Source organism: Crocuta crocuta, unplaced genomic scaffold (assembly GCF_008692635.1).
Source record: "Crocuta crocuta isolate KB4526 unplaced genomic scaffold, BGI_CrCroc_1.0 scaffold271, whole genome shotgun sequence".
Classification (NCBI taxonomy): domain Eukaryota; kingdom Metazoa; phylum Chordata; class Mammalia; order Carnivora; family Hyaenidae; genus Crocuta; species Crocuta crocuta.
The window spans coordinates 4,912,909-4,933,302 of NW_027527824.1; the positions used below are offsets into that span (position 1 = coordinate 4,912,909).

The 20,394-nt window shown below is 52.2% G+C and overlaps 4 protein-coding genes across 6 annotated transcripts; 2 read left to right on the top strand and 2 right to left on the bottom strand.

Annotated features, from left to right (window-relative positions):
* Window positions 1–329: 329 nt before the first annotated feature.
* On the top strand, window positions 330–6,640 carry SLC37A4 (solute carrier family 37 member 4). Of its 3 annotated transcripts, XM_077777046.1 has the most exons (11): window positions 330–370; window positions 1,452–1,794; window positions 2,645–2,877; window positions 3,190–3,433; window positions 3,942–4,100; window positions 4,343–4,428; window positions 4,946–5,059; window positions 5,264–5,329; window positions 5,643–5,781; window positions 5,913–6,083; window positions 6,222–6,640. In XM_077777046.1, the coding sequence occupies exons 2-10, from the start codon at window positions 1,647–1,649 to the stop codon at window positions 6,077–6,079; spliced, it is 1,356 nt and encodes a 451-aa protein (XP_077633172.1). In that variant the 5' UTR covers window positions 330–370; window positions 1,452–1,646; the 3' UTR covers window positions 6,080–6,083; window positions 6,222–6,640. The 3 variants fall into 3 exon arrangements, with proteins under 3 accessions (XP_077633172.1, XP_077633164.1, XP_077633179.1); XM_077777038.1 differs by having other exon boundaries at window positions 5,913–6,640; XM_077777053.1 differs by lacking the exon at window positions 5,264–5,329 and having other exon boundaries at window positions 5,913–6,640.
* Window positions 6,641–7,262: 622 nt separating this feature from the next.
* Window positions 7,263–10,259, bottom strand: TRAPPC4 (trafficking protein particle complex subunit 4). Its single transcript, XM_077777078.1, has 5 exons — window positions 10,018–10,259; window positions 9,680–9,854; window positions 8,614–8,717; window positions 7,894–8,020; window positions 7,263–7,603 (listed from the first exon to the last, which is right to left on the bottom strand). Exons 1-5 carry the CDS (start codon window positions 10,190–10,192, stop codon window positions 7,525–7,527), a joined length of 660 nt encoding a protein of 219 aa, XP_077633204.1. The 5' UTR covers window positions 10,193–10,259; the 3' UTR covers window positions 7,263–7,524.
* A 315-nt stretch (window positions 10,260–10,574) lies between these two features.
* Window positions 10,575–12,980, top strand: RPS25 (ribosomal protein S25). Its single transcript, XM_077777091.1, has 5 exons — window positions 10,575–10,685; window positions 10,921–11,016; window positions 11,570–11,753; window positions 12,739–12,837; window positions 12,931–12,980. Exons 1-4 carry the CDS (start codon window positions 10,683–10,685, stop codon window positions 12,831–12,833), a joined length of 378 nt encoding a protein of 125 aa, XP_077633217.1. The 5' UTR covers window positions 10,575–10,682; the 3' UTR covers window positions 12,834–12,837; window positions 12,931–12,980.
* Window positions 12,892–19,642, bottom strand: CENATAC (centrosomal AT-AC splicing factor). The gene is made up of 11 exons (XM_077777065.1): window positions 19,479–19,642; window positions 19,284–19,447; window positions 18,599–18,697; window positions 16,000–16,066; window positions 15,866–15,928; window positions 15,482–15,546; window positions 15,223–15,328; window positions 14,251–14,281; window positions 13,447–13,536; window positions 13,242–13,374; window positions 12,892–13,151 (listed from the first exon to the last, which is right to left on the bottom strand). Exons 1-11 carry the CDS (start codon window positions 19,596–19,598, stop codon window positions 13,079–13,081), a joined length of 1,011 nt encoding a protein of 336 aa, XP_077633191.1. The 5' UTR covers window positions 19,599–19,642; the 3' UTR covers window positions 12,892–13,078.
* Window positions 19,643–20,394: the final 752 nt, after the last annotated feature.

The following is a 20,394-nucleotide window of genomic DNA, read 5'->3' on the forward strand; positions in this document are numbered from 1 at the left end:
CAAATTAAATGTTCCTACTGTGCTTATTGAAGACTGGCTTGATTTCTTACACAAAAGACTGTGCTCTCTACAAGACCTTTTCCAGACTCTGAACAACGCGGGAACAGTGATTGGTAGCGGGAGGCACTCACTAAAAACTGGTATGTCGAATGCCATCAGTTAAAGAAGGGACCTACGCGTCCAGCCCCTAAGGGGCGCTGTTCTCATCCAAGCACAGAGTACTACCGGAAGGATTTGGACTACACCCTTGCGGGTGGACTTGGCTCTCAGCCAGCCAAGCGCAGGCGGAGGCCCCGCCCCGAGCGCACGCGCCTGCGCACACCGTCCCACCTCTGGGCTCTGTCCTATTCCGGCTCCCGCTTGCGTTCAGGTAGCGGGACGAATGCGGGGGAGGGGCGCCGGCAGAAGGCGGGGCTGGAGGGGGCGTCTCGGGTCTCGTGGCTCCTTTGTTAGAGCCTCAGCAAAGGTTGCCCTAACTTCCGATACCAAGCGGAGGCGTTCCTGCAGCTGCCCCTTCAGGGATGGGGGCACTTCCTGGGTCTGGGGGCCTCCGAGGCACTGCTCGGGACCAGCACGTACCTGCTTCTTTCTGTCGTACCAGTCCGGCTTCTCTGCACCTCTCCGGCTGCCAGGCCGGTGGCCTCGCAGCCCGGGTCGGGTGTCCTAGGTGGCTCGAGGACACGGGGCTGGGCAGGTGCCGAGAGCCTGCGCCTGGCCCTGTCCTGCTGGGCTGAGCCACTAGGCGCCCCGGGCGAGGAGCCTCCGGGAAACTATAAGCGGTCGCCTGCTCCGCGCGCGCCTACGCCTTCTGCTCCAGTTGCCTTCCTAATCGAAAGGAAAGGCCGGGGGCGTATCGCGGGGGCCCTGGGACGCTAGCCGGCTCGGCAGTGCCGCCTGAAGCCCGAGGGTGGACCTTCCCGCCCACGGGTCGTGCTGTCACCCTGCAGCCCCCAGCCAGCCAGAGGGCACCCTACACTGGCGTCACAGGGTAAAGGGACCAGAGGCAGCTGGGTGACCATGACCGCAGGCATTTATAGGGGCTTTCAGTGCAACAACGGGACCTGCACTGGGAAGTTCCCCTCGCTTCCGATTCTGCAACTATCCATAAACAGCTACACCCCGATGTGTGCTAGGCATTGGCAGTTACAGGGCTTGAGTCCGCCCCAGGACGACTTGGAAGTGGTGTTNGTGGCTGAGGGAGCAGGGCTAGAGAGCGCGACTCTGCTTTATCCCACCCCTGCCTCCCCTGGGCTCCCGCAGACAAAAGTAATTAGGTTGAGCTTTTAATCACAGCTGGTTTCACAGGCTGGCGGACAAGGAAGAGCAGAGCGGAGAAAGGCAGAAATTCTAGGGACACAGTGTGCTGGTTCACGGGCAGTGCCTCCCTCTGGGACCCCCTCCAGCCCCCACAGATTTCTCCGTCAGTAATCTGTTTTTCTTGTCTCCCTCAGGACACTGGGTTCCCTACCAGCCGCCCCAGGCTTAATGATTGTCCAGAAGGTGGCTATAAAGGGAGCCTGGGAGGCTGGGTGGAGGAGGGAACAGAAAAAGCCTAACTCAGCAGATCTGGTGACGGAGAGAGCCACAGGCAGGAGCTGTCGTCGGAAGCGCTGTGTCCCGGCCAGCAGGGCCTGCTCCCTTCCACCATGGCCGCCCAAGGCTACGGCTATTACCGCACCGTGATCTTCTCAGCCATGTTTGGAGGCTACAGCCTGTACTACTTCAACCGCAAGACCTTCTCCTTTGTCATGCCGTCGTTGGTGGAGGAGATCCCTCTAGACAAGGATGACTTGGGTGAGCCCTGGAAGGGCAGGGGGGTGAGCCCCGGGACACGGGACCAGTAGCACAAGTCGGCGTTGGTGGCAGTGTCGTGCGTAAAGGCACGTAGCGTGTGTGGAGCGTCTGCAGAGCGGAGGATAGGGAGAGTCTCACGCCGAAAACCTCACACGCCTGGCTGTGGGCAGAGCACTCAGAGTGTGGTCCATGCGTGTCTGAGGAGGGCTGCCCATTTGATGGGTCTGTGTGTGCCCGTGACCCACATGCGCCCCTGGAGGCGTGGCTCATTCTGAGTGTGTTTAGGGGGCTTCTGGGCAGTTTCCACACCGTGCGGGTGAGACCACAGGGTGCACGCTGGCCACTGACATCGTAAGCAATGGGACGGGGGGACTTGGCACAGAAGCTTCATGTGGCCCCCTCCGTGCTGCGTTTCAGGCGGAATAAGGTCCTTGACTCCAGTTCTAAGCTCTTTGTGCCATGTTCAGAGGTGGGGCGACAGAACAGGAGCCCCAGGGCAGCACCAGGGTGAGGGGAAATGTAATCAGGCACGTGTAAATAAATCCCGGGGTGGGGGCTGCCCCGTTCTTCCCTTCTTGCCCCCTGACAGCTGCAGCTGGAACTGTCTAGGAGGTTGAAAAGTCAAGGGTCAGCGTGGGGCTAGTGCTGGCGGTGAGGAGTAGCGGGGCCCCCACTGAGCGCGTGCTAGGATTCCAGCACAGGCTCATCCTGGTCCCCTCGGAAGGAAGCTCTCTCACCCTGCCAGGCACCTCTACACACCTGACCCCATGTCTTCCTCCATCCCTCCTGTGCCCTTGCCCCTGGCCCCTAACCCCCCAGGTGTGCTGCCTCCCGCCCCCCTCCCCCGCAGGGCTCATCACCAGCAGCCAGTCGGCAGCCTATGCCATCAGCAAGTTTGTGAGCGGGGTGCTGTCTGACCAGATGAGTGCCCGCTGGCTCTTCTCTTCTGGGCTGCTCCTGGTCGGCCTGGTCAACGTAGTCTTCTCCTGGAGCTCCGCGGTCCCTGTCTTTGCTGCTCTGTGGTTCCTCAATGGCCTGGCACAGGGGCTGGGCTGGCCTCCATGTGGGAAGATCCTGCGGAAGGTGAGTGTCTGCCACGAGAAGCCTGTTGAGACTGGCCGAGGGGATCCCTGCGGAGCATGTGGGAGTCCCAGCACCCCTATCCCAGAGCGGCTTCCTCGGGACTTCCAGTCCAGCTCCTGTTGCTTGTCGAGATATTTTAGGAGCTAAACATGGTGGGATCAGGTGGCAGATGAGGGGATTGGCCCTGCCAAGTAGAAGCGCCCTCTTTCTCGTCCCTGTAACGTGAGCTTCTAGGTCTGCCCCTGCCCCACCTGCCCCTCACCTTCAGCGTGTTTAACGTGGGCACCTGCTCTGAACCCTCTGCCCCCGCAGTGGTTTGAGCCATCTCAGTTTGGCACCTGGTGGGCCATTCTGTCAACCAGCATGAACCTGGCCGGAGGGCTGGGTCCCATCCTGGCAACCGTCCTCGCCCAGAGCTACAGCTGGCGCAGCACGCTGGCCCTGTCGGGGGCGCTCTGTGTAGCTGTCTCCGTCCTCTGCCTCCTGCTCATCCACAACGAACCTGCTGACGTTGGGCTCCGGAACCTGGACCCCACCCCCTCCAAGGGCAAGAAGGGTGAGCACGCACCCAAGCCAAATCATTGGGACACCTTCATTCCCCATTCATTTGGCAGACTTTCACCTAGGACTGGCTGTATGCCTGGCCCTGGGCAAGCCCATGGAGGGATGGGGAGGGACGGTGGGGGCGAGTTGGTGGGGAGTAAATAAAACTCCGTTCCAAGAGACACGTAGGTACCAGACGAGCGGCAGAGCCAACGAACGCTGTGTGACTCCTGTCATGTCCCGATCCTTCCTCGTGGCAGAGCCAGACTTCCCTGCCCTGGACGGCGTCCTAAGCTTAAGTGGCTTGGGTGCCTTCCTCCGTGGGTCCTGGCCCCTGTTGCATTTGCTGAGGCCTGCAGTGGAGGGGACAGGGCAGAGCAGTGGCTGAAGGGGCGGCTTCCCGCTGATCCCTGGCTGTGTGGATGGACTCTGGCCCTGTGGGTGGTTAATGAGTGGTGGGGGCTCAGTCGGGGCAGAGCGGCAAGAGCGGAGCCTCAGGCCTGGCCTCCTCCTGCCCCCAGGCTCCCTGAAGGAGGAGAGTACCCTACAGGAGCTGCTGCTGTCTCCCTACCTGTGGGTGCTCTCCACGGGCTACCTTGTGGTATTTGGAGTCAAGACCTGCTGTACTGACTGGGGCCAGTTCTTCCTTATCCAGGAGAAAGGACAGTCCGTCCTCGTGGGTAAGAGGAGTGTCGGGATGTGGGTGGACCGAGGCAGCAGGCGTCCGCGACGGGGATGGGAAGTTCAGGCCCAGCTTCTCTATCCCTTCCTTCTTTCCCCGAGCCCGGGCACTACTCAGACAGCTGCAGCCGGTCACCCTTGGGGACCCCGTACCTCTCTGGGCTTCAGCCAATCAGGGACGACCCCAGTGTGTAACACCCACCCTTCCTTTCCCTCTTCTCACCACAACTCCCCACTCCAGGTAGCTCCTACATGAGTGCCCTGGAGGTTGGCGGCCTCGTAGGCAGCATCGCAGCTGGCTACCTGTCAGACCGGGCCATGGCAAAGGTGAGTGGGCAGATGGGACAGGAAGCAGGAGGGTCCCTTTAAATCTTCCTAGCATGACTAGGACTGGCACCAGAGGGACGGGAGCCCCGGGGCACGGGCAGGCTGGCATAGGCCGGTTTAGGTGGGGGGGGGGAGGTTGGAATGACTCCAGGGTACTGTTATCTGCTGGGGGGTGAAGGTAAGGAAAGGGCTTTAAGTGATGTCACGGGGAGCTGGAATGTCTCTCAGCCTGGCAGCGGGCTTCTCCGCAGTCCCAGGAAAACCGGGGTTGAGGAGGAAGCAGGTGCAGCTTGCCAGCACACGTCCCGACCCTGCCCCACGGTGGAGGAAGGGATGTTGTGGAGTTTGGCCTCAGGACACCACGAGCAGGCCCTGGGGCCTCCCAGAGCTGCCTGGGGCCAAGAGCTGTGGTGGGATTGCCAAAGACCTGTCAGCAGAGGCCCTGCTGTGCCAGAGTCCTGGGGCAGAGGTTCTCTGCTGCTTTGAGGCCCTGACATTGCCGGGACTGTATCCACAGGCAGGGCTCTCCATCTATGGGAACCCTCGCCATGGCCTGTTGCTGTTCATGATGGCTGGCATGACCGTGTCCATGTACCTCTTCCGGGTCACTGTGACCAGCAACTCCCCCAAGGTAAATAAGGAGGGCCTGGCTGCAGCAGGCACAGGATGGGAAAGCAAGGCCTGCGGACTCTCAGGCTCCCTCTCCCTGGCTCCACACTGCCCTGGCCTTTCTCTGCCTCGGATTTCCCTTTCCAGTTCTGTCTCACCTCTCTGCACGTTGGTGCCCCTCCTGGACTCGGGGCCTGGTTTTCTTTTCTTCTCTGTGCTCCTCTAGGATGTTGCTTTCTGGACTCCAGCTCTTCACCCTCTCGCTGAGCTCACAGGCTTTACGGAGCATGAGGTGCCTTATCTCTGGTCTTCTTCCTGGTCTGCCTTGCCCCCAGCCAGTCGAGCTAGCCCGAGTTCTGAGAAGAGACCGCGTCTAACCTGGAGGGATGGCTTCTGTACCTCCTTCACTACCCGCACAGGCCCTCGGGTTGGCTCAGTGGGGCACCCACTCCTCTAGTTCTGCCCTGTCCATTATGTCAGGAAGTGGGCTGGGGGAGGTCACTTCCTGTCTCCTTACTACAGTTCTTTGTTCTCTCCTCTAACAGAGGTAGACAGGTAGGTAGGCTTTCTCAAACTCTGAATGCCACCCTGCACTGCCTTTGTAGCTCTGGATCCTGGTGTTGGGAGCTGTGTTTGGTTTCTCTTCCTACGGTCCCATTGCCTTGTTCGGAGTTATAGCCAACGAGAGTGCTCCTCCCAACTTGTGCGGCACCTCCCACGCCATTGTGGGGCTCATGGCCAACGGTAAGCCGTGCTCTGTGGAGTCTCCACCTCACCCCCACTTGTGCCTCACACGTAGGCCAGCTAGAGGCTGGGGCAGGCCTAGCCGGCCCTCGCCTCACAAATGACCCAGCTCTTCCCCTCCTCCTTGGCAGTGGGCGGCTTTCTGGCCGGGCTGCCCTTCAGCACCATTGCCAAGCACTATAGCTGGAGCACAGCCTTCTGGGTGGCCGAAGTGATCTGTGCAGTCAGTACAGTCGCCTTCTTTCTGCTACGGAACATCCGCACCAAGATGGGTCGAGTGCCCAAGAAGGCTGAGTGAAGAGGTGCCCGTGCATCCTCTCCCACCTGTGGCCCTTCCCCTGCACGGGGCTGGAGAGGTGCGGGGCGGGGAGAAAGTGGGGCTGCTCTGGCTACCACAAAACCTAGGATTGCCTTTTTTTTGCTCCTTCTCCCTCGCCCAGGTGGCGCGGGACGTTATCAGTGGCTAATGAGGTCCCAGCTCCCCATCCTGTGGTCTATTTAAAAGGCAACTTTTGTTCTTGGACTCCATTAGCTCCTATTTCCTGCCTTCAAACAGGAAACCCCTACAGTGAGGGAGTCTCCTATACCCTTCTTCCTCTCCTGGGCCCCGCCCCCACCCCATCTCATCCCATCCCATCCCATCCCCACGAGAGGGGAGGCTCCTCTGGCTCACCCTCCTGCAGGGCACCAATCGGCCATGATTTCTGCCCTGAGGCCTCCCAGCACAGGGTGACGGCCTGTGCCAATACCTCAGATTCCAGGCAGAGAGGAGGCTGTCATTCTCACCAGTACCCCGGGAAGTCGGGCCTGGGTGGGAGGGAGACTTGATAAAGAGATTAAAACTAGATTTGATACTAAACGTGATCAATGAGCCATTCTTTCAAAAGGGGTATTACAGGCCAGAGACCGTTTTCTTTGGAAAATATTCTCTCGCTACCTGCTCTTTCCATCCCAAAAGGGACAGACTTCATTTCCTTGGGATGGGAGATCTGACGTATCTTTTTAGCTTATGTCTCCTTTGCCTTCAACTTAACACTGTATAATTCAGTGATCATTTTAGAGCCGAAGCTACTGGGTTTTAGGCAATAAAATAGTGGCTTATGATAGCGTGGTCAGAAAGCCTGGGTTCGAACTCATGCAGTTCGTAACTAGCTTTGAGACTCTGAGGCAGAGGGAGTCTGTACCTTGCTAAATCTATTGTCCATAATAGAATGTACCCCCTGAGATTAGGGTGAGGGTTAAGTTCAATAAAGCAGTAAAGGCTGGCTATAAACATTTGGTAAATATTTCACCATCACCCTAGAAGTCAGCAATTCTGGAACTAGACCCAAGGTCCTGATTCAAAGCCCCAAGTTCATTTATTTAATGAACACTTAGTTGTTTTCTATTAGAATATATCTCATCTCAGAATTCCCTTCTCCTTCCTGTCTCCCCACCAGAGCCTCCCCTCCCTCCAACCATCAATTAGGATAGCAGACACAGATCAAAGGAATGTTTATTTAGCATTTACGGACCTACTCCCTCCATAAATAAGTCTGTACAGAGTTGGGAAGTAGGCCCACGATAGACACGGGAGGGCAGAGAGCAGTATTAAGGCTCAAGGATCAGTACGTGTCATCAGGCTCCACACCCTCCCACTGTCAAGTGCACTAAGGAGGCTGTGGGGATCTCCAGCGGAGAGGATACAGGAGACTCCCTGCTGCAGGATCTCTCAAAATGTGGGGGATCCATTGCAGGCTCAGCCTATGACCCAGGTCCGAAAGTTCCAGCCTTTTCTGCCACCTCCAGGGCTAACTTCAGGTTCTGGTCAAACAGCTCACACCTAGGCCAGACCCAAGTGGCACAAATGAGGACAAAGTGTTAGGTCTCAGACCCTTCCCCACTTTGGGGGCCGAGGTAGAGCCAGTGGAAGCTCTTTTCTTGAAGGATAGGAACCCCATGGGAAAGTCTTTGGGCTCTCAAAATAGCAAGAAAAGGCTAGTCACTCTTGTTTTATTTGAAAAAACAACTCTTCTTACATTTTTGAAAAACGTCTGTGGGGGAAAGAACGAAGAGAGGGGCAAGGACGCTTGGACCAGCTTGGTGGGGGTGGGGGGGGGCCAGACTACCTACCTGATAGGCATTTCCAGGGAGTAGAATGGATTCTTGAGGGCAAAGTCTGAGTAAATCTCATATATCTTTCGGAGAAGAGAATCTATTCCAGCTTGCCTGGGATCTGCCAGCACCACAAACTTGATCCCTGAAGGAGGGCCAGGAATGGTTACCAAAGAGTAGAGAAAAGCAAATAACATCATCCTGTGTGTATAGCATTTTCTTAAGCCCATTTCTAATTTTACCTATTGCTCTGTAAAGCAGGAAAGCCAAGACGGTGGATCTAGACCAACGCGGTGACATGACTTTATCACATCACCCAACTGATTGAGACCAGGCTTTGCTTTCTAGCTCTGTCACTTAATTCCTAGTCTTGTGGTCTCTCCACAGGCAGTTTTCAATTATCCCCATTAAGGGAGTGAGGGAATGACACGATCCAAAGGTCATTTCCATTTGGCATTCAGGTTTCATTTTGAAACACACCTACCAAAACGTGTGCAACACTAAGGTGAGTTTTATCTGCACACAAGATAACCATGGCCGAGCGTGCTGGGTGGTGTGGACAAAACTGGCATCAGATTAAATATTGGCTTTGGAGCCACAAAACAAACAGACGTGTCTGTGCAATTGTCCCAGGAACAGATAACGACCACCCCCTTGCTTGCCAAAGTTGTCTTTGGTCAGTCCCTTCCCCCAAACTGCCCCTACTTGCATCCCTTTGGCCTATGTGGAGACGCATACCTGTTAGTGTCTGGAAACAGTGCAGTTTGAACGTGTCGGTCTCCAGCATCTCAATGCCTGAGCTCCCCTGTTCTGGAGACAGCTGGGAACCGATTGCAAACAGCCTATGTGCAAAGGAGGTAAGGTTGGGAATGCACCCCACTGTTTTAAGGGAGGGGTGCTGCTCAAACTTTTCCACTGAAGGAACCCTAGCTGCTGAGGTGTTCACATTACACCGTGAGAGGTCAAAAGGGGCAGTGTGACAGTTTGTGAGTTCGAGCCCCGCGTCGGGCTCTGTGCTGACAGCTCAGAGCCTGGAGCCTGCTTTGGATTCTGTGTCTCCCTCTCTCTGCCCTCCCTCCCTTGGTTGGGCTGGTTCTCAAAAATAAAGAAAAAATGGGGGTGAATTGCCTAGCAGCAGCACCAAAATTTCTTTAAAATTCATTTGAACTCTGCATGCATTTACGCTCTGCCGTAAAACATTTTATGTTGAAAGCTTTGGGTGAAATTAACACCAGGAGTATGTGCGAGGGTTACTCACTCCCCTGACTATGATTATCCAGCAGATCTCTTACTTTAGTTGATAGCAGGAAAAGGTCTTGAAGATCATTAGTTCAGCTACCTTACTTTAAAGACTTAGAAACTAAAGCTGAAGGAAGCTGACTTATGCAAGATCACACCACTGCCAGTATTATCTAAAGCCTAGACATACTGGACTAGTTCTTTTTCTTTTCATAACACAAGAACTGATGACTTAAAAGGAAGCACAAAGGGGTGCCTGGGTGGCTCAGCTGGTTGAGCCTCTGGCTCTTGGTTTCCACTCGGGTCACCATTTCCTGGTTCCTGGGTTCGAGCCCTGCATCAGCTCAGTGCTGATACTGCACAGCCTGCTTGGAATTCACTCTCTCCCTCTCTGCTCCTCCCCTGCTTGCACGTGCTCCCTAATAAATAAACCTCAAACTTAAAAAAAAAGGCAAAGAAAGATAGGCACTGCTGCTCAGGAGACTTCCCACAGAACCTCACTAATCAAGCTATCCTAAGGGCCAAGTGCAGGCCAAAAGGCACTAGAAAGTGTTGGGAGACTTACGAGTGGAACATGGAGGCCAGCATGAGCTTCTCATTGGAGGTGAGGCGGGGTCGGCCGAACCGGATGGACACCGGGTAATTAGCAGGGTTGCCCAGGTACTCCAGCACCTCCTTCCCATCGGCCGTGTACTTGCCGTTCACGTCTACGCCGTTGATGGCCAGCACTGCGTGGCCCACTGTAGAGGTGAAGCTAAGGGTCAACGAAGCCCTAGCGTGGGGATTCTGCCGAAGGAACCAGCGACGCGGCCTCACTCCCTCTCCCCCCACCAGCCTGCCCAGCAAAGACACTAGCCCACTCCGCAGCACCGGGCCCGCCCCTCGGACGCAAGCCTAGCCCACCCCGGATGCCGTCGCGCTGGCCGAAGGCAACCAGCACACGTTCGTCGTGCAGCTTGAGCAGCAGATCAAGAGGGTAGCTGAAAGTTTTCTCAGCCTCGGCCCGTGGCGCGTAGCTGTCCAACTGGTAGATGAGGCCGCCAGCTTTGTTCACCACGTACACACTAAAAATCGCCATTGCGGCCGCTGTCCCTCAGAGGCGGGGATTTGGCTTCTTCCAGAGGCCCCGCCCCGGAGCCGCAGTCGCGGGGCCCGCCCCTCGTCCCCGCCCTCTCCCCCCCCAATCGCCGCAAAGCCGGCGCCTGCGCACTTGTAGCACCACACTTAAGATCGCTGGGGTAGTTGCGGAGGCTGGCAGATTGTTTTCTCTTTTTTATCAGTTTCCAGGGCTAGGGCATAGCAACGTGTGACTGCCTCACAACTGGCGGCAAAATTCCAAAACGCCGCGGGCAGTGTTCGGGGTGCGCGGCGGTGGAACGACAGCCACCCTCCCTGCGTCCGCTGGGCGAGGGGGCTGGGCCCACGACCTTCCGCCGCGGGTTCCGCCCCTTGCCCCGGAAGCGCTTGCTGAGGGTGGAGGTTTCTGGGCCCGTGCGTGAGCGGCGCTTCCTTTTTGTCCGACATCTTAGCGAGGTTGCAGGGGTGGCCGCTGCTCTCTGAGCTTAGCTATGGTGAGCTCTCCCGGGTGGGAAGCTGGTGCGGCGCTGAGAGCCGGGCAGCGCTGGGACGGGGTGGAGGCGGCACCGGACGCAGGGCCCCAGATCCACTGGCTGCTGCTTTGGGCGGGCGGGGGGATTGCTTCTCGCATGTGCTCCGGTAGTGGGGTTTGGGCGGGGTGGGGGCGCAGTGGCAGAGGGAAAGTGGGGCTGTCTTGTAATTTTGCTGCGTTCCCCCTTTTTCGCACAGCCGCCCAAGGACGATAAGAAGAAGAAAGATGCCGGGAAATCGGCCAAAAAAGACAAAGATCCAGTGAATAAATCTGGAGGCAAGGCCAAAAAGAAGGTAGGAGTGGAGTTCTCCCCAAGAGTGAGGGAGAGCAGGGATGCTGGGCCCATGCGCTGTAGCGATAAATGATGTGTCTGGTACATGGCTTTTAGGGTTGTGGCGTTTAGAGTCCGATGACTAGAGTTCTGCTCTCACCATTGTGTGTTTGGAAGAATGGGGTGATACGTGCTACTTAAGTGTGAATACAGCGTTCTGATGCTCAGCACATGGTGTTCTTTTAATTGGTTTCACGGAGCTCAGCCTATATCTGAAACTAGTGTAGATGTGTTCGGGTTTTGTTTTTTTTTCCTTTTTAATCTAACTTTTTTTGGATGCTGTAAACGTAAACGGCAGTAGGGTTCTTTTTCCTTGGTATTCTAGTTTCAAGTTACTTGAATCTTAGTTTGCAGAGTTTCTGTAAACTCTGAATTTCGTAGATTGCTGCAGGGGCAGGACACCCTTGCAGTATAATCCCACGGCCACGGAAAAGTTCTGTGACACAGGTTGTCTGGGGAGGGAAAGAGCAGTTTCTTCCAGAAACACTGACTCTCCTTTTTCTTTTGGTGAGCAGAAGTGGTCCAAAGGCAAAGTTCGGGACAAGCTCAATAACCTGGTCTTGTTTGACAAAGCAACATACGACAAACTCTGTAAGGAAGTTCCCAATTATAAGCTTATAACTCCAGCTGTTGTCTCTGAGAGACTGAAGATTCGAGGTTCCCTGGCCAGGGCAGCGCTTCAGGAGCTCCTTAGTAAAGGTGAGAGGAGAGTGCTGTACTGGTTTGCTTTTGCATGTAAAACTGGCCTGACCGTGTTAGCTGTCTTCAGTGTGTTTTACTGGAATTTATTAAAATGGGCACAGGCTAACCAGTGACTGGATTATTCTAACATGTTACCTGTAGGGTAGACCTCAAAGTATGTTCTTGGCCATTTTGGTGAAGCACAGGGATCTCTTGTGTTCGCAGGTGAATAGATCCACTTTGAGTTACAGAATAGGGGGCATTGGTGGCTCAGTTGGTGAAACATCCAACACTTAATTTCTGCGCAGGTCGTGATCTCCTAGTTTATTGGATGCTTTGGGATTCTCTCCCTCATTCTCCTCTGCTCACACTTTCTTGGTCTCTCTCAAAATATATGTATTTTTTAGTGTTACAAAAATAACCCAATTGTTTTGAAATATGGCTACTAAAATATTAAAAGCTTTGATGGTAAAGCAGTTTTTCTGTGTTTAATTTTTTTTTTTTTTAATGTGTGTTCATTTTTTGAGAGAGAAACAGAGCATGAGCAGGGGAGGGGCAGAGAAAGGAGACACAGAATCCAAAGCAGGCTCCAGGTTCTGAACTGTTAGCACAGAGCCTGATGCGGGGCTCGAATCCACAAACTACGAGATCATTACCTAAACTGAAGTCAGATGACTGAGTCACCCAGGTGCCTCTACTTCTGTATTTTAAAAATCGAGTGGTGGGTCTAATTATAATTTCACTTTAATAGGAATGTACATATGTTAAGCCTCTGGAATGTCTAATTTTTAAGTTCTAATAAGGTACAATAAGGGTAACCGTCCCAAGAGCAGATAGTGGTCCCTCATTTAGAAAGAATAAATCAAATTAGATTATCACCAAGACATGTAGGCATGCTTGCTTTTGTTATTAAACTGTCAGGCTCAAATTCAGTATTTGTCATGTCTATGAAGCATTTATTTGCTAGGACTTTATGAAAACCTTATCTCTATTTTCTCTCTAGGACTTATTAAACTGGTTTCAAAGCACAGAGCCCAAGTAATTTACACCAGAAACACCAAGGGTGGAGATGCCCCAGCTGCTGGTGAAGATGCGTGAACAGGTAGGCAAGAACCCTGGGGCCCATGGTGTAGAAAGTACAGATCCTCCTTATACATAAGGCTTTATAATTGAGATTCTTTTTATTTTTTTGCAGATCCCACCAACTGTACATTTTGGAAAATAAAACTTTATTAAATCAAATAAGTGGGTGTGTCTTTTTCCTAAGAAGATCAGTTACGGAGGATAAGAGCAGGTATGGGTTTGTTGACTTGGCTTTGTGCCTCGTGGTGTTTAGAAAAATATCAGGAAACTTTTGGCTTTTTTTCTTTATGTGACTGTTTGTTTCTCGCTGCAGCTTCCGTTTTGAATTGATGTCTGAAAGGAAATGTGGGGTTAACAGGATGAAGGCTGAGATCTCTCCAAAGGGGTAGTGAGTGGGTTGGGGTCCTGGCACTGGACCCATACCTAGATTGCCAGCGGCGTCCATTATTCCAGACGCGGCCAAAAGAGGGCAGCCAGCCTACACTGGTGCTGGAGTCGTGATCAAAGTTGGCCCCAACTCTGTCCGGAGGGAGTTTCTTCAATTTCTGTTTTTCTTCTACAAAAAAGTAAACAAGTTTTGAGTAGGAAAACTTAACCCCCTCTCCCATACTGGAATCTGTTTACTTACTTTCTTTAAGAAATTCTTCATGGGAGGGCCCTATTTGTTGGTTTCCAGAGCTGTGTTCCTCCTCTTGAACCATCCAGGGAGGTATAGCACCTGGAAGAGACCCGTTAAGCAGAAATTAAGGCACTCTTAAGTTGCAGGCTTCTTGTGAAACTGCCCTAGGTAAAAGCTCTTAACTAATTGACAATCAGAAATGTTTAAAACAAAAACCCAGGAATTCTGGACCTTGGGAAGTGGGGGCTCCAGACTAATTTAAAGCAACATACCTTCCATGTGATAGGATGTGCTCATATTTAAAACCTTTGTTGAGGCATAGTTGACGTAGCTGCACACACTGGAAGTGTACAATTTGAAAATAAAACCCTTAAAAATATTCCCTGTCCCTCCCCATAACCCTGTTCCCAGCCCCAGGGGACCATGGATTTGCTTCTGTTACTCTAGTTTGCAAGTATGTGCCTGTTTTTGGTCTGGCTTCTAGCAGTTTTGAGATTTATCTATGCTGCACTTACCAACAGTTTTTTCTTGTTGAGCACCCCTTTGTTGTTTTTGTTGAGAGTTTATGTATTCAAGATAAGACTCCCATCAGATCATACTTAAAAAATTTTTTTAAATTTATTTTGAGATAATGTGAATAAATCCCAAGTAGGTTCTGCATGGTCTGCAGAGCCCAACAAGGGGCTCAAACTCACAAAATGAGAGTATGACCTGAGCTTAACTGAGCCACCCAAGGGCCCCAGGTAGTACTTAATCAACTTTATTTAAAAAATGGGTCTCTTACCATCTGAGAAATACTGCCTTAGGCCTTACCTGAGTGGATGTTACCAACTCCTGGTGCATCCTGTAGTAAGAAATGGGGGGTGAGGGAGGAATCACAGTTGAGAACCAGGGCAGGATACCCCCTAGCTAGAGAAAGGACAAACCATAGGAGGTGGGTGGAAGCACTGCAAGTGCTAGTTCTGTGCCCTGGTTTGATGTTAAATCCTAAGAGCACAAATAACTGAAAAACAATCTTGTCCTCAAGAGACTTCTGGGCCTCCATAATGAAGATGTCCAAAAATAGAGTGCCTGCTAGATGCAGGTAAGCAAAAAACACTATCCTTACAGGGCATATGCATCGTGGGGGAAGAGGATAAAGCATAAATTACGCATTATTTTGGCAGCTTTTTACATGGTACTATGTACATTTATAGCAGGCAACCTGTTCAGATAAGCATTCCATGAAAAGGTAACATTTGAACTAGGCTGAGGGAAGGTAAACCTAGTATTTAAGGCAGTGATAACTACATGGGCAAAAATAGGAAGCACGATACGGCTGTAGTGTACAATATAAGATAGGTGAAGCAGTGACTCTGTTTGGGACAGGAGTGCAGGGGAAATAGAAACTTCCAGAAAGAAATTGGAGGCCATCGATTTATAGTCAGATGGTTAAAATAAGATCCCTGACAGGATGTAGATGAAAGAGGAAATAACTCCTCCACAGTTAGTAGAAATAATAGGAATGGTAGCAGTTAGTAGCTTCAGGTGCCTGTGGGATATTTATAAATGGCCTACATTGGGAATTGGGGGTTCCACAGAGGAGATTTGGCATTGGCACTCCTCAGTGGCAGTGGGGGCAAAGGTGTGAAGAGATTATTGGAGGGTGAGGAAATGGGTCTGAGAACATACTATGGAACGGCAAAGAAGAGAAGGTCAGAATGGTGAAGTATAAAACCCTGGACAGATGGGTGTCCTCGGACCTGAGGGGGCACTGGCCCTTCCTGGCTGCCTTATCCATTGTACCTGATGGCCAATGAATGTCAAAGGTTGTCCCGTTTCCATCCAGTCAAGCTCTGGGGCTGGTTGCAGGTCCAAGTAAGAGGGTTGCTGTGAGGTGGAGGCCGCTTGACTGAAACAGACAGACAGGAGCCAGGCTGGCAGATGAGGTCCTTGAGCCATGAGGATGGCACAGATGAACTTTGTTCCCACTTCCCGGCCAGAAAGTCACAGAATGCTCTCAAGGAGGTCAGACTCGCGACAAGAGGTTCCTTAACAATTTTACCTGTTGGTTCCTTTCCAGCTTCCAAGTGCTGAAGAGCCTTCTTCTGGGTCTGGCACTGCCTGAGGCTGAGTTTGATTCAGGAAAAATAAATGTGTCTAGGACACGTAGCAGGCTGTCTAGGCCATGCCCCCACCCTCCAGAAGGAAAGTAGCATATGGAGGGTACTGTCCTTGCAGACTTCCCTCTCCCTCCCCCCTCCCTCCCCACACTGCTCCCTGACAAGGCCTGCCCCCTGGCGGACAGTTAAGGGAATTCAAGCCGAGCAGATGAAGCATGGAGTCCCTGAGTTCTCTTAGAAGAGCTGGTAGGTGAAATGCTGGACCTGGGAGAACCAGGGATCAAATGGATTTGGATACTGCTCTGGCTCCTCCGAGGGAAACCAACCTCTAAGACAGACCGAACCAGCTCCTGCCGGCTGTGCTCCACCTCACGGATCTGAGCTGCCATCTGCGGGAGAGAGGCTGCTTAGCTAGGTGCAAGGTCACGGGGTTGGGTCCTCCAGAGGCCTTTTAACTCACCTCTTTGATCACTTCATCCTCTTTTTCCTCGTAGGAATCTAAACCTTTCACCATGGATTTCTTGAATCTAAAAAGAAAAAGGGCAAGTCAGCCAAGAACCCCAGTCCCTAACAGTTAGAAGATCCTCAGATCATTTTTCTTTAAATTTTGGATAATCTCAATCAGAAAAAACAAAACAACGAACACCCATGTACCTTTCACCCAGATTCACGGTTAACATTTTGCCATACTGGCTCCACTTCTCTTCTATACAAACACTTCTTTTTTGCCAAATCAAAAATGGGCTTTAGAACATCATGAGACTTAACTGAAAACTTCAGCATGCACCTAAGAACAGAGAGAGTCTAGGATCCGGTGAAACAAAATCAGTGATCTGGGCAGCTGGGGACTCAGTCGGGTAAACGTCTGACTCTTGATTTCAGCTCAGGTCATGATCTCATGGTTTTGAGATCGAGCCCTGCACTGGGCTCCGTGCTGAACATAGAGCCTGCTTGGGATTCTCTCCCTCTCTGCCTCCCCCCAACCCCCAACGTGCGCATGTGCACTCAAACTTTTTTTTTAAGAAATCAATGATCCTTTTCCATTCTTTTGAATTGGCCCATATTTGGGACAACACCAACATACTTGGAATTGTTTGACCTTACATACACATGTGAAGGGATCAGGACACCAGCACTACTAACACCACTATCAACAAAAAAACTACCAAGCCAGCCTCAGGATTTCTTTGTAGTTTTTAAGTCCTTAAAAAAAATATCCTGAGGCTATATAGTCAGAATTTTGTGTTCAAATTACTTAAATTCTTTTTTTTTAAGCATTTATTCAGTTTTGAGAGACAGAGAATGAGTGGGGAAGGGGCAGAGAGAGAGGAAGACACAGAATCTGAAACAGGCTCTGAGCCATCAGCACAGAGCCTGATGTGGGGCTCGAACCCACAAACTGTGAGATCATGACCTGAGCTGAAGTTGGATGCTTAACTGACTGAGCCACCCAGGCGCCCCACAAATTACTTAAATTCTTATTCTTTTGTGATATCAATTTGATATACAGCTATGATAACTTGTTACTGTTTGCAATTAATTTTAGGATTTGCTTTCTGGCCTGATTTGAATGGGTAAAACGCTGAGGGCATGTCTCTACCATGGTGCCCCGGCAGCCCTGTGCCTATCCATGCAGGCAAAGCCTAGAACTGCAGCATCTGAGTCTTGGCCGAATGCTTGTGTGATGATCCTGGAAGAGAGAGGATGGGAGAGCTGAAAGGAGCTGCTGTGGGGCCATCTGCCACTCACCTCCTGTTCTCCCCCCACACCCCCAGGCGGTCTGGGCTCCCCAGCACCAGGGTGTCCCATGCTCACACTGCAGTTAGCTAGCTGTTTCAGAGCAGTGCTTTGGGGGGGGAGGAGGCGGGAAGGACCTGGGAAACAGGCACTTTAGGTGTATTCTATTCACTGTCTATGTAAGTAACAGGCTAAATCTAAAGAGGGCTCATGGTATCTTTACTGTTCAAATTAGTCAGGCTGGGCTTTGCCTTGTGCATGTGACCTTGTGCATTGACCTTGAAATTTATTAGATTCAGAAGTCAAAACTATTTAATAAATAGTTCAAAGTGTCCATCATACTTCTCACTTATAACCGTTTCTGCTCAGCTATCCTTTATTCACCCACCAAAACCATCTGGAGCTGGGTCAGGATGTAAGTAGTGCTTTTTGGCCTCAGTTTCCCATCTCCTGCCCATAGGAGCCTCAGATTTGAAGGCAAGGTAGTAGGATTTAGGCATTTATCAGCCCCTCATTATTCTCCACACGGAGAAGAGAACAGACATGAGTTTTTCTGTAACGTTGGCTCCAGGATCCCCTTGGATTCCATACCCCGTAATCTCAATATATTCCCAATAGACACAGTGTGAGGCTGCCTGTGTCCTCTTCCTGCAGCAGCCTGCACTCACACTCACTCTGCTGACCAGCTTCCTGCATTCCAGTTTGTCAGGGTCCTCCAGAGGCCAGTAAATAGAGTCTAAAACTATTGACACAGGGGGAGTACCAGTTTCTTGCCCACTCCAAAAAGCCTCTTCTGGGGCGCCTGAGTGGCTCAGTCGGTTAAGCGTCCAACTTCGGCTCAGGTCATGATCTCACTGGTTCGTGGGTTCGAGCCCCGCGTCGGGCTCTGTGCTCACAGCCAGCTCAGAGCCTGAAGCTTGCTTCAGATTCTGTATCTCCCTCTCGCTCTGACCCTCCCCTGCTCACGGTGTCTCTCTCTCAGAAATAAATAAAAACATTAAAAAAAAATTCCTTTTATATAAAAAGCCTCTTCTATTTCTAAAGAACCTGAATATTCTCTGTACCACACATTTAAATAGTTGATTGCAGTCAACTTTTATTATATAATATTCTCCATTTGCTAACTACACTGTAAATCCCACCCTCCACCTAGATATAAACCTTTCAAGGACTGTCATACTACTTCTGTGTATAGTGCCTAGAATCTTGAGTACTATAAAAACAATACTGAACTTTCCAGTTATTAGAGGAAGCTCCAGTACCTGACACAGACCCAGAGAAGCCCTATTCTGTTAGTTCACGTTTCATCACTAATGACCTACCGTGCATAGTCCTGGGGGGAGATCAGAAATTTCTCTTTCATCTGGAACTCCGCCTTGTTCTCCCACCAGAATCTGTTGGTTGCTTTCTTGTGCTCTGGGCTGAGAATGAAAGAATAATCTCGATGTATTACAAAATATTACTCAGAGATCTAGACATTATATACCTAAAGCACACTGACATGGGGCTTTCTGCCTCTGGGCAAGGCTGACAGAAAGAAGACTGTTACAGTTTCATCCAGACGTCCAGTCTCCCTCTTCCAAGAAAAATAAAAGCATCTGATGCTGCCCAGCTGGCTTTTCCACCAAGACCCCTGGGACATGGAAGCCATAAACCTTCTACCCCTAAAGAATGCGGGGCGCCTGGGTGGCTCAGTCGGTTGAGCGTCCGACTTTGGCTCAGGTCATGATCTCACTGGTTCGTGGGTTCGAGCCCCGCGTTGGGCTCTGCGCTGACAGCCAGCCTAGAGCCTGTTTCAGATTCTGTGTCTCCCTCTCTCTCTGACCCTCCCCTGCTCACGCTGTCTCTCTCTCTCAAAAAACATTAAAAAAAAATGCAATGCCTATCAGGTGGCTCAATCCACCCTCTTCAGACCATAAAAGCGTTCTTCCTCTCCCCCCGTCCTTAAGCCGCCCTCCCACACAAGAGTGCGAGGGGCCTGGAGGAGGTCCCCAGGCCGCAGCTCACCTGGCCAGGTGCTCCAGCAGCCCCCCGTGCAGCACGGTCAGGTTGCCGTGGCTCAGGTGTTTCCGCACCTCACAGCCGCAGCACAGGCACCAGCAGCGCCGCTCGTGCTCCGGCACGTAGCGCTCCACCTGTGCGGCGCGGATGGCCTTGCGAGCGGCCTCCACCTGCGGCGGAGAGGGTGTATGNCGTCCGCACCTGGGGCAGGAGCCGCTCCAAAGCCTCCTTCAGCTGCCGCCGATGCTTGCGACTGTACACGTGTCCGCGACCACAGAAGAAGGTCTGGCGGCACAGCGGGCAACGCTCCGCCGGCGCCATGGGCCCAAGCCTGGGTATCCGCGACGCTGTGCCGCTCTCTCGCCGACCGGTGACCCCTGACCCCTCGGGGGCGGAGCGAACCCAGCGGCCCCCGCGGCCCCCAGCGGCGGGCAGGCGCCACTGCAGGCCCTTCTGCGGCTGCGCGAGTCCCTTCCCGGGCTCCCAGTGGACGCGCAGACCTGGCCGGTCCCAAGATCCCCAGATGCTGTCTACCTAGAAAAAGTGGCAGCACCAGTGTGCAGATGCGCGGGAAAGGGCACACGCAACAGTTAAGTGACACCGCAGGACTACAAACCGCGCGCATGTCGTGGCATTGGCAAGGACCTGCATTAGACATCGCGACAAGTCGTAACTAGTATTTATAGGGTGCTCACTGACATCCTGAGCTTTACGTTAACTACCTAACCTGATCCAAACCATAACCTTGTGTGACGCACTATTATTCCCGGCATTTTGCAGATGGGAAAACAGGCATGGAGAGGAAGGAACTGTGTGGAAGTTTGCACAGGTGTTAAGCATCAAAGGTGGCATCATGGGCTTCAGTGTTCTTCAGTACCAGCTGGCAGTAAGGAATACTTGCTGGAGGTGGCCTTAATCTAAGACCTCATCACAGCAGTTGTTCCTGTAAAGGGGAAGCTATAAAGGGTACAGAATCATTGCTGAGGGTTAACAGACATTTTTAGTCTGTAAGCATGCACATCTAGTGGAATTTTCATTCTTTACAAGCTGCTTTTCCCAAAAAGAACAGCCTTCCTGTCTTGCACTCCTAAGCCTTAGGGTCTAAGGTGAATTGCTT

Coding starts and splice junctions, on each gene's coding strand:
- TRAPPC4 (XM_077777078.1), bottom strand. CDS start 10,192: ATGGCGATTTTTAGTGTGTACGTGGTGAACAAAGCTGGCGGCCTCATC. Junction 9,855..10,017: donor CCAGCGCGACGGCATCCGGG/GTGGGCTAGGCT, acceptor TCACCTCTACAG/TGGGCCACGCAGTGCTGGCC. Junction 7,604..7,893: donor TCCCTGGAAATGCCTATCAG/GTAGGTAGTCTG, acceptor GGTCTGGCCTAG/GTGTGAGCTGTTTGACCAGA.
- SLC37A4 (XM_077777038.1), top strand. CDS start 1,647: ATGGCCGCCCAAGGCTACGGCTATTACCGCACCGTGATCTTCTCAGCC. Junction 1,795..2,644: donor TCTAGACAAGGATGACTTGG/GTGAGCCCTGGA, acceptor CCTCCCCCGCAG/GGCTCATCACCAGCAGCCAG. Junction 3,434..3,941: donor CCCCTCCAAGGGCAAGAAGG/GTGAGCACGCAC, acceptor TCCTGCCCCCAG/GCTCCCTGAAGGAGGAGAGT.
- RPS25 (XM_077777091.1), top strand. Junction 11,017..11,569: donor GAGGCAAGGCCAAAAAGAAG/GTAGGAGTGGAG, acceptor TTTGGTGAGCAG/AAGTGGTCCAAAGGCAAAGT. Junction 11,754..12,738: donor TCAGGAGCTCCTTAGTAAAG/GTGAGAGGAGAG, acceptor TTTTCTCTCTAG/GACTTATTAAACTGGTTTCA.
- CENATAC (XM_077777065.1), bottom strand. CDS start 19,598: ATGGCGCCGGCGGAGCGTTGCCCGCTGTGCCGCCAGACCTTCTTCTGT. Junction 14,282..15,222: donor TGACATTCATTGGCCATCAG/GTACAATGGATA, acceptor TTCTTACTACAG/GATGCACCAGGAGTTGGTAA. Junction 13,375..13,446: donor TGAAGAATTTCTTAAAGAAA/GTAAGTAAACAG, acceptor ACTTTTTTGTAG/AAGAAAAACAGAAATTGAAG.